Source organism: Salvelinus alpinus, chromosome 2, assembly GCF_045679555.1.
Source record: "Salvelinus alpinus chromosome 2, SLU_Salpinus.1, whole genome shotgun sequence".
NCBI lineage: Eukaryota > Metazoa > Chordata > Actinopteri > Salmoniformes > Salmonidae > Salvelinus > Salvelinus alpinus.
The window spans coordinates 25,316,807-25,328,811 of NC_092087.1; the positions used below are offsets into that span (position 1 = coordinate 25,316,807).

At 42.6% G+C, this 12,005-nt stretch overlaps 1 protein-coding gene across 3 annotated transcripts in view; it reads right to left on the bottom strand.

Moving 5' to 3' along the window:
• LOC139557440 (chemokine-like protein TAFA-1) overlaps positions 1-11,680 on the bottom strand; it is a 272,605-nt gene extending 260,925 nt beyond the window's left edge. For 2 of the 3 annotated variants that reach the window (XR_011671393.1, XR_011671392.1), the window contains exons 1-2: positions 11,090-11,677; positions 2,441-2,587 (exon numbers count right to left, since the gene is read on the bottom strand). Coding sequence is in view for 1 of the 3 variants with exons in the window: in XM_071372259.1 (XP_071228360.1) it covers positions 2,441-2,587; positions 11,090-11,177 (235 nt within the window). In the remaining 2 variants the exon portion in view is untranslated. Of the gene's footprint in view, positions 1-2,440; positions 2,588-11,089 lie in introns of all 3 variants that reach the window. The other variant, XM_071372259.1, reaches the window with a different exon arrangement.
• Positions 11,681-12,005: the final 325 nt, after the last annotated feature.

Consider the following 12,005-nt stretch of genomic DNA (forward strand, 5'->3'; position numbering starts at 1 on the left):
AGAACACTTCTGCTCTCAGACCGAACACTCCTGCTCTCAGACCGAACACTCCTGCTCTCAGACAGAACACTTCTGCTCTCAGACAGAACACTTCTGCTCTCAGACAGAACACTTCCGCTCTCAGACAGAACACTTCCGCTCTCAGACAGAACACTCCCGCTCTCAGACAGAACACTCCCGCTCTCAGACAGAACACTCCTGCTCTCAGACCGAACACTTCTGCTCTCAGACAGAACACTCCTGCTCTCAGACCGAACACTTCTGCTCTCAGACAGAACACTTCTGCTCTCAGACAGAACACTTCTGCTCTCAGACTCACTTTGTGTATGCATCCCCCTGTTCCCCAGGGGACCATGAAAATGCCATGCCATAATGACTTTGCTGAGAAAAAAAATGTGAGTGTGTGTGTGTGTGTTTGTACAAGCTGATTTCTCTGACAAGAACCCTTTCACAAAACTAGAACAGGAGGATATTTATCTCACCAATAACTTAGCTGTCTTCTCATGGGCAGGGTTTTCTCTTTGTTTTCACTTGGACCTCTACATAATTCAGAAGACACTTACTGTAGGTCATGCACATCCTTGTACAAAAAACCTGGCAACAAAGTTTTAAAAAATTCATTCTGTCGCTCATCCTGTTCCCACTTGTTCCAATTATGGAGCTCAAACCACTTTGTGTGAAGCCTCTGTCTCACACCCACAACCAAGTCCCACTACGTCAGCTGTTCCAACCCCAAAACAAGCCACCTGCCCTGCACCACTGCTCCAGCTCACTGCTGCTTAAAAACCTCATTGGCTATCAACAATCTTGTCTTGACATCACAAGTCGGGGAAATCAATGGCTCTTTTTTTCGTTGCTTTTGCTTCAATCACTGTCTTTTCACTCCATGGTGCAGCACGGCTCGGAGAATGAGACAAGCACAGATAGATGGAATCAATGTTTAACAGGCATTGGGATTTGGTTTCCTGGTGAAAGGGGTTTGGAATTGTATTGTCGTCAGAAGCTTCCAGGAGCGAGTCATTGTTAAAAGCTTAAAGGAGCCTGCTTCCAAAGACACATGGCTGGGGAGTGACAGAACACAACTACTCTACTCCCACATAAATGAGGAGAATCAGACCCATCTCACTGACTCCCTCCCCTTTAGCCCCCACAGTGGAGAAGGAACTGGCTTTAATTGCCGAATGTTTCCGGAAAGTGAGAGAGAAACATAATTGTTATTTCCATTTAAGCCACAGTGATCAAAGCAGCCTGCACTCACAGCATACTGATGGGGAGTTTTGCCTAGAGCCTGTCCTACGTACCAATCAACCAGCTAGTCTGATAGATTCAGGATGCTGCAGTCACTCTTTCCCCACACTGAAAATCCTCTCCCGTTAAAAAGTGCTCTTTGTCTGTCTGGGGCAGAGGGGGAGTTCCAACCTCAGATCAAAACAGCAGCTGCAGCTGAGCTTAAACATTACAATTAACTCTAAGCAAAAACTATTTACTGCAAAGAATGGAGGAGAATGTCAATAAAGCCAACTTTGAAGATGGTGTAGTTTTATATACAGCTGGCAGAGGCACCCCAAAAATGCACCCCAAAAATCTCATGAGGGACAAAATAAGTCTGGATGGCTGGGTTGCTGGGTGGCTGGTTCGAATTGTTGGAGAATGTTGTATTTCAAATATCTTAAAAAGCTTTTTTTACCCCTAATTATTATGCTTAATTCTATGTTATAAATATATTTATTTTTCTGCGTATGTAAGCATACCTCTTGAGCTGTCTGTATCCTCCTGACTGGTGGTTTTTCTTAACTAAATATGCTTCTCTGCATATTTGCAAAAATCTGGGTAAAAGATTGAAAGGAGTCTTTTTTAGTACATTTAGTAATTGCTTTTGTAGTTTACCAACCTTGCCAGCAGGCATGCCAGCTAAGATACTTAAACAAGCTAGCTACTCTAACTTCCTTGATAGCCTGAAATGGCTTCTTAGTAGCTAGTTATGAGGTTGGGAGATAGTTTACCTATCTGAGTTAGCTAAAGCCAACAATTGTTTGGTGGCTAGAGATATTACAAAGAAACAACAACAACAAATTATAAAAATAAAACAGGACAAATCTGAGGGGGCACATGCCCCTGTGCCGCCTATAGGCATGACACCTCTGAGAGCTGGATACATGAATGAACCATAAGAAACATAAACAATCCATTATACAATGCCAGAATCTATAGAAACAAACAAATATAAAAAGTTATGAAACCACAGTGCACTATTCTTCTTCTCGCAGTAGCTAACATATTGGTTGCAAACCAATCTATTACAAAAGACAGAAGACTACTGCTTCACTGTTTCCACTGGGGATATTTTACTCTTACACTTCTCAGAGAGCTCCCCTGGGAGGACTGGGTGGGTAGTGGGCACCGCGTGATGTGGGCAGACAGAACATAGAAAGGGACTCACCCAGGATCTGGATGGCGTTGCGTCCGGGCCGGGGCACGTGGTGCTGCTGGAGGGTCTCGTACAGTGTGGCCTGGCACAGCAGCAGGAAGCCCAGGCTAATCCACAGGCCCAGGAACAAGGACATGGCAGGGCAGAGTGGGAGGGTGGCTAGAGGAAGAGGGCAGAGAGAGAGAGGGTTAGAGCATAGAGATAGTTAGAGGACGCAAAATTGTATCTGTCCCATTATTGCGTCTGTGAGAGCATGGGCAGCGCCATTGAGGCCGTCTCCATTTTGAAGTTCTTCTACTACTTCTATGAGTTGATAAACAAACTGATTGGCAATTTACTGCCACATGCAGTTATGGAATGTTTGCTCACGGGTATAATTCATTGGCTGATCCCTCCTGGTGACCTGGATGGAAATATGTGATCCTTATTTAACCAATAGGAAGTCCCACCCACTTGATTACTTCAAAATGGTGAAAGTCCTCAATGGCGCTGCCCATGCTTAAATGGGTCATTGGGCATTAGAGTCCTCTATCTATCTCTATGGGCTATAGGAGGAGGGCAGAGAGAAGGTTAGAGACACATGACAAGGGTTGTCTAAAGGAGGAGAGAGAAAAGAGTAAGTGGGTGATAGAGGGTGGCCTACAAAAGATATGGCAGAGATATGGAAAACACTAACCTAATTACATATGTTAGGAAAGGTGAAGACAGAAAGAAGGGCTCTTTGAGGAGAAATAGAACAAATGTATATGGTTGAGAGAATGCCAAGAGTGTGCAAAGCTGTCATCAAGCGAAAGGGTGGCTATTTTGAAAAATCTCAAATATAGAATATATTTTGTTTTGTTTAACACTTGTGTTATTTCATAGTTTTGATGTCTTCACTATTTTGTACAATGTAGAAATGTCAGATGGTGGGTGTAGCTGGTGCATGAAGTCAGGCGCAGGAGAGCAGAATGAGTGAGCAGCGTACTTTACTCAAAATAAAGGCACAAGGTAAACATACACTTGACCAACAATAAACGGTAATCAATTACGCACGGGTGTAAACAGCACCAGTCGAAAACCAGCCATAATGTACCGAATGAACATAGAAACAAACATGGGGGAAACAGAGGGTTAAATACATGAACATGTAATTGGGGAATGAAACCAGGTGTGTAGAAAACAAAGACAAAACAAACTGAAAATTAAAGGTGGATCGGCGATGGCTAGAAGACCGGTGACGTCGACCGCCGAACGCCGCCCGGACAAGGAGAGGGACAGACTTCGGCGGAGGTCGTGACAAGAAAATAGTAAAAATAAAGAAAAACCCTTGAATGAGTAGGTGTGTCCAAACTTTTGAATGGTACTGTCTGTTTCAATTTTAGGATATGCTCAGAGTCATTTTCATCTCTGATGCTGGAACATTGTAGTGTCAACACAGTTGAATATGAAATGAAAAGAGTACACAAAGGCATAATGAGACACCTTGGCCATTCATTTAACGATAGCCTAATGGCTGCTGAAGGCTGACATATGGACCCACACCTCTCCCTCCCTCACTGGGAATAATAACTCCTCCTCTCCAGGTGTTACTACGTCCTCTCCTCTCAGCTCCATTCTGATACAAATGGGGAGATTCACAATTGGGACAAGTCCGTCCTCTCCTCCGTCCTCCTCTCCTCTATGACCCGGAAACTGATAAGCGGTCGAGTGGTCGAGGAGAGTGTCAATTTGTTAGTGTCGTCCACTCCTCAATAGCCTCGTCTCTCCAAGGATACTCATGAGTATCCTTTCAGCGGCTAGTGCGGAACTGCCACACCCCCTTTGAATCATCGTTGAGCTAAACCAATTGAGATTCTCCCATGCTCATGGGTCCTGCATTCACTAAAGCAACCCCTTCCTATCCAGCCAAAACTGCAGTGGTCATTATCTCTCCCAGTCATTTTCAGGTCCCCATTTGTAAAAGCAACCTGGGCCCATATTTTTAAACCATCTCAGAGTAGGACTGCCGATCTAGGATCAGGTCCTTCTTGTCCATATAATCTTATACATTATTATTTGAAAGGCATTCCTACTGTAAGAGACTATGAATACAGGTCCTGCACCCAAGTTATGTATCATTGTGTCTCCATTCTCTCTATTAAGGGACTATAATACAATGCCTATTTTTTGGTTTTACCAGTTTACCATTATTATAACAGTAATGTTCTAACTACAAGTCACCATTAAAACATTATGTTCAGAGATATGTGCAGGTTCATTCACTTGCTTCTGTTTGTTTGGTTATCTTCATGTCAATAATTATGACTAGCCAATATCAAGCATTTGGTTTTTGAAACTTTTAGCACTTAGTTTATTTACATGGTACACTTAAAGGTAGACTCGGCTAAATGATGTTGCCACGAGCATCACTGCAGACACAAGACTTCGCTCTCACACAGTCACACACAGAATCTGTGAATGTGCACGGGTTCCCTTCACGCTGTTCGAATGTAGTAGCCACTAAGACCAAAAAACAGAGAAAATGAGGGACGTTTTACCCCAAGACACCCTACAATATTTCCCACCATCAGACATGCACTTCCTGTTCCTAGGGGGCTGGGGTGCCAGATTTGGTGCCCATGCATGCCCAGTTTGGAGGCGCCAAATGTGGCACAGTGGTTAACATTCTCCCTGTTTGTTATTTTGAAAATATAAAACATTTGAGCTCCGTACCATTTGGAGTTGATGAATAGTACGGACGTTTTACCTAACTATGTACTCATACCATTTATAATGAGTGTAACAATGAGACGTATTGTAGATTGATAAAATACTGTTGAGAAGTGAACTGGTATCACCCAATCCAATGGGTGGGCTACCAACTGCTATTCCAGTCTGTTTCAGACCTTCAGCATGTAGTAGTATGCACTGTGAATGAGTGTTTGATCATTTATCCTAGCTTCTTTAATTTTTCTGGATCTATTTGCAGCCTATTCAAGTCAAATGCTGAACACTGATCACCTTGCTGTAAAATAAAACATCTGACTTCACCTGAGTCCAGCGCCTTCCCGCCATCTTCCTGGGCCATGAAACACATTAGGCCGAATACTTTGCCACAGATTGCCAACAGTGAGTTGTCCTCTTGGTTTAAGTTTTGTGTTATAGTATTAATTTGATAATGGCGAAAGACCTAGACTGAGACCACATGTTATACCGGTTGTATTATACTAATTACTTCTTAGTTATTACTGAAAAAGGGTTTCACATTTATAAATGGTGAGAACAATTGCTTCAAAGACAATTTTAAGTGGAGAATCACACATAGGCCTACACATCAGTGGTGATTTTAGAATGTAAATCTCTCCAATTTTTGGGGGGGATGCATGCCAACAAAGACACTACACAACACAACACTAAACAATACATTAATTGCACTATAACGCTGGGAAACGGTGCCCATAAACTGTTAGGGCTTACATAAAGCTGTCCTAACAGCAGAGATTTTATTTTCAGCACCATGGAGTGAATCCTTACCACTGCTACACCTGGCTATCAGCGGAGCACTGCAATAGTTCATTCAGCCTCATTTACTGCCTTTAAAAAAAACATCGCTGATATGGCTGACTTGCTTAAACAAATGTGGTTTCTAATGACAATTGAGATGTACAAACTATGGCATAAGGGAACGATGAGCGGATAAGAGGCAATCCATAATTCGATTAAAACATTAATGAGCGAACTAGGACGGATGTAGTCAATATAACTATTTGTTCAGCACTTTCGAAATGTACAGCGACAGAATTCAGAATATGGGCCGTTCTTACAGTATTCTCCCCGTACACCAAGTCAGAACCGTAAGATAAATAAAGGGGTCATATAAACAGACAATGAAAGCTCTTACAATGTTCGATGATGACATTTCTCTAAAACAGGCTATAGGCTACATATGCACCACCAACAGCTAACAGCTTACTACTCGACATACACTTATTATTACTTTGTTAGCTACAGTATACATATCTCCCTGGCATATTATATAATTTATGCAGCAGCATACAATACATTTTTGGACTCACCTTGTTGTGCTGTGCTCACTTGAACAGGAAGGTGTCACGGTTGTCCTTCGTGGGCAAATTTTGTCATCAAACTTTGTCATCAAAGTGGCAGGTAGCCTAGTGGTTAGAGCGATGGGCCAGTAACCGAAAGGTTGCAAGATCAAATCCCTGAGCTGACAAGGTAAAAAAAAATATGTCTTTCTACCCTGAACAAGGCACTGTTCCTAAGCCATCATTGTAAATAAGAATTTGTTCTTAACTGACCTGACTTGCTTAAAATAAAATAAATGTAATAAATAAATAAATGTAATCAAAGTCTGGCATTCTCTGGATTGATGGTGCATTCAAGACAAATGGGAACTTGGGAAATAAACAAGGTCGAATCACGATGTCAGTGATCTTCAGGTCGGAGCTCTAGAAAGAGGACGAGTTCCCAACTTGGAATTCTGAGATGGTTGACCGTTTAAAATGTATTTTCCCAGTCTGAGCTTGTCTTTCCAAGTTCCCAGTTGTCTTGAACTCACTGAAGTCTGAGATTTCCCAGTTCCGAGTTTCCAGTTGTTTTGAATGCGGCCGAAGTCATGCATGGCCAATGTTAAATGCTTATTTTATAAGCTTGGAAAAGAGACCCTTCAACCCAGACTTGGACCACACACCACTACACTGAATAGCAGGATAATGATTGCTTTGCAATGCTTGCAGTTAGCCACTGATTCCTTCCAAACCACTCAATGTCGAATTTGCAATTTCCAATTTGTTGTGTAATGTTTGTGTCCAATGGCAGATGAGCACTGATACGTTTTATTTATAATTTCTCTTCATCATTTCTCATCATATGACAAGGATTGAAAAGGATTTGTCCGTAGATTGTCGACTTGATTCATGACGATGACTGCTAGCTTCCTAGCTAAGATTTTGAAAGTATGATGTTGACATGATCAGTCCAATCAAAGCTATGGTAGATATAACGTGATTTGATGCCGTTTTATCTGTGGCCAACGACCTTGAGTCTTCTTGGATGGGCACTCTAATGTAACTCTATGGCAGCACCCAAGGGGCTTTTCGAGCTCTGCTCATAGATTTTGTGGTGAAGTCGTGTCTCCATGAGTGACAGAACATTGAGCCGATCACGGGGCAACTAGAGAACATTGCCAACCCCTATGCTCGTGTTTTCAGATGGCTGCCCCACCACCACAGAAAGCACTGATCTAGGCTGAACACCTGCATTTTGGAGCTGCCTTACTCAACAAAGCAAAAAGAGACCATGTTTGTATTTGGCTTTATTAACTCAGTTATATATTATTTTACATTGTTTGCAAACTGATATGTGACACATTAATTCCAAAATAACATGCAAAACAGGCAACATATATACAGTGGGGAGAACAAGTATTTGATACACTGCCGATTTTGCAGGTTTTCCTACTTACAAAGCATGTAGAGGTCTGTAATATTTATCATAGGTACACTTCAACTGTGAGAGACGGAATCTAAAACAAAAATCCAGAAAATCACATTGTATGATTTTTAAGTAATTAATTTGCATTTTATTGCATGACATAAGTATTTGATACATCAGAAAAGCAGAACTTAATATTTGGTACAGAAACCTTTGTTTGCAATTACAGAGATCATACGTTTCCTGGAGTTCTTGACCAGGTTTGCACACACTGCAGCAGGGATTTTGTCCCACTCCTCCATACAGACCTTCTCCAGATCCTTCAGGTTTCGGGGCTGTCGCTGGGCAATACGGACTTTCAGCGCCCTCCAAAGATTTTCTATTGGGTTCAGGTCTGGAGACTGGCTAGGCCACTCCAGGACCTTGAGATGCTTCTTACGGAGCCACTCCTTAGTTTCCCTGGCTGTGTGTTTCGGGTCGTTGTCATGCTGGAAGACCCAGCCACGACCCATCTTCAATGCTCTTACTGAGGGAAGGAGGTTGTTGGCCAAGATCTCGCGATACATGGCCCCATCCATCCTCCCCTCAATACGGTGCAGTCGTCCTGTCCCCTTTGCAGAAAAGCATCCCCAAAGAATGATGTTTCCACCTCCATGCTTCACGGTTGGGATGGTGTTCTTGGGGTTGTACTCATCCTTCTTCTTCCTCCAAACACGTCGAGTGGAGTTTAGACCAAAAAGCTAAATTTTTGTCTCATCAGACCACATGACCTTCTCCCATTCTTCCTCTGGATCATCCAGATGGTCATTGGCAAACTTCAGACGGGCCTGGACATGCCCTGGCTTGAGCAGGGGGACCTTGGGTGCGCTGCAGTATTTTAATCCATGACGGCATAGTGTGTTACTAATGGTTTTCTTTGAGACTGTGGTCCCAGCTCTCTTCAGGTCATTGACCAGGTCCTGCCGTGTAGTTCTGGGCTGATCCCTCACCTTCCTCATGATCATTGATGCCCCACGAGGTGAGATCTTGCATGGAGCCCCAGACCGAGGATGATTGACAGTCATCTTGAACTTCTTCCATTTTCTAATAATTGCGCCAACAGTTGTTGCCTTCTCACCAAGCTGCTTGCCTATTGTCCTGTAGCCCATCCCAGCCTTGTGCAGGTCTACAATTGTATCCCTGATGTCCTTACACAGCTCTCTGGTCTTGGCCATTGTGGAGAGGTTGGAGTCTGTTTGATTGAGTGTGTGGACAGGTGTCTTTTATACAGGTAACGAGTTCAAACAGGTGCAGTTAATACAGGTAATGAGTGGAGAACAGGAGGGCTTCTTAAAGAAAAACTAACAGGTCTGTGAGAGCCGGAATTCTTACTGGTTGGAAGGTGATCAAATACTTATGTCTTGCAATAAAATGCTAATTAATTACTTAAAAATCATACAATGTGATTTTCTGGATTTTTGTTTTAGATTCCGTCTCTCACAGTTGAAGTGTACTTATGATAAAAATTACAGACCTCTACATGCTTTGTAAGTAGGAAAACCTGCAAAATCGGCAGTGTATCAAATACTTGTTCTCCCCACTGTATATATAATTATTATTTTTAATTATTTAGCTGACCTGAATGACAGGTCGCCACTGCTACACATATACAGTATTTAGGCTATTCCGTTGCCTTCAGATGTGCTGGCATTTTCCACCCCAAATGATAGGCTACTAGCCTATAGCAACTTGGTGTTTGCATGTCGGTTCGAGAAAAAGTTGACATTCTCCCCTCTACCCTGAAATGACATTGAGACTAGCCTACTGAATATTCAACACGCAGCAATTAAGCATAGCCTATAATTAGTCTTATTATCGGCATATTGTAATCCCATCTCCTGCAATAAATTCGCTATAATCCTACATTTTGTGTAACTGTGAACTGTTCCCTGACGAAAGCTTTTTAACGCGCTGTGTTTCTAGCAAGTTCCTGAAGAAAAACCTAGTCTTTAGCCTGAACAACAGCATGGAGAGAAACTGCTCTTTTGTCCTCTCCGCCTTTCGGTTCAGCTCTGAGCAACGCTCCGACTGTCGGAACTCATTCATGTCAAAGAAGAAATGTGGTCCTGATCGACAGCGCGAGAGAATAGGGATGGAGAGGTGGCGCAGAAAGATATTCAGACCGCACCACACAGGCATGCTTATGCATTTTAATGTAAACGGACAACTTTCACGAGTAAATAGCAGACACATGAAAAATAAATCACCTTATCAGAGCTAGCAGGATATTTGTATACAAATGACTTCTCGTTACAATTCTTACCTCCGTGGTTTTCAATGAATTAACAAGGAATGTGCACTTCATGCAGGATTTACCATTTGCGCATCTGTTTAACGAGCCGTTTGGTCTCCGCTTTGCAGTCTAATTAGACCATTGATTGATATGGTCCTGATGGTTGTGGAATTCGTAATTGGTAATGACGGCATTTACATTTTCTTTTTACAAGTATCCCATGTCCTGCCAATTTAGACCAAGCAAGAGACCATGCCCCCTGCCCGGACACACCTGCGCACCATCTCGGCAGGATATAGATGTTTAGCCTTCCCTACAACATAGGTATAATGGGGAAATTTTGTATGGTAAGTAAATGGCTTCTTTTGATACGGTTAGATTAGGTTAGCCAGTTTAAAAATAACACATTTACATGGAATAGACTTGATCTCGATTGCATGTAACAATTTCACATCTCAATATAGGCTAATAACTGTGTTTGTAATATAGCCTAACATGAAAATGAATTAATAATATTGACTCTGAAAAGCAACTTGGTCTGGGCTAGAACATTTTAATTTTGCAGCCTTGTCTTAAAAAAAATAAAGGATGAGACTGACATCTCTGCCCTACTTAGAACTAACTACCTGTAACTTTAAAATATATCAGTCAACACAAAATATTTGGGATGTCCTAAAACATACATATATCTACAATGTTCATAGCCTACTCTCCTTCATTAAACCATACAGTTGTTCAATCCAACAGATATGCAGGTCGTGTCACATGCTCTGCCTGTCTGTCGCTCACAGCTCATACCTGTCATCATTATTCAGTTACTCCTGGAGCCCTTCCACTTTTTACAAACATGACAGCTAGCCTTATTTTAGTACAGTTCCATAATCAGATTTTTTAAATAATAGTATATTTTGCAGAAGGAACCGAATATAATCACAAAGCACCAACAGTCCCAAAGAATAACCCCACAGCCTTACCTGAGTGGTCTGTCTGGTCAAAAGAAAGGAGCCCTGCTGTCAGTATCACCGTCTGTTCAACAGACTCACAACACTGTCTTAAATCCATCCATAGCCTGAGGCCAGGGATTCCCAACAAAGTTCCAGGTGTAAAGAAGAACAGCGCTGCAGGATAAGAGGGGGAGAAGCTCTGTTGTTTCTGCCTCGTCCGCTTGCCCCCCTCGACTCTCTCTGTCCGTCTGAAATCCTGGGAGTGCGGTCACCAGAAACCACCTCAGCTCACAGGAATGACACGCTGTTAGAAACTAGTCAGTGTTTACAAGATGGAAGGCTGCTCATATCACCTTTATATCACCACAGACCTCCTTTTCTCTCTCTTTCTTCTACTCCTTTTTCTCTCTCTTCTTACTCCTGTGAAGGTAAAAGCCCTCTCGTGACGACAGAACGTTAATGTGCCTCCTCACTTCTCACACACGGACGGAGATCAGCTCCAGCGGAACGACAGTTCTGTCTCCTCTTGGCTCCGTCCCCCCATTGAGAAGCTGCGCTGATTATGTGTGTGAGGCTCAGCCCTCTTTCCAAAGCACTAAGTAGTGTGTGTCTGTGTGAGTCTATTATAATACAGCCCAGCCAGAGAGAGAGAGAGAGAGCTGGATCACATCACATGTCTTAAAGCAAGACTGCCCACTTTTGCATCGGGACTATCGTCTAATGAAGCATGCCTGTTAAGCCCCTCCACTTCACCATACCATGAGACATAACGCTCTGTGGTTTCTTCTCATGAAAATATCTCACAGTTTACCACAATAATGTGCTGTTATGTTTTCTGAAAATTATCCCTTAGACAGAACTCTGGCCTTACTGAGGTGATACCGGACTTTGGCCATTCACCCCACTTTCTGTGTGTGTTTATGTGTGTGTTTGTGGGTGTTTTGGT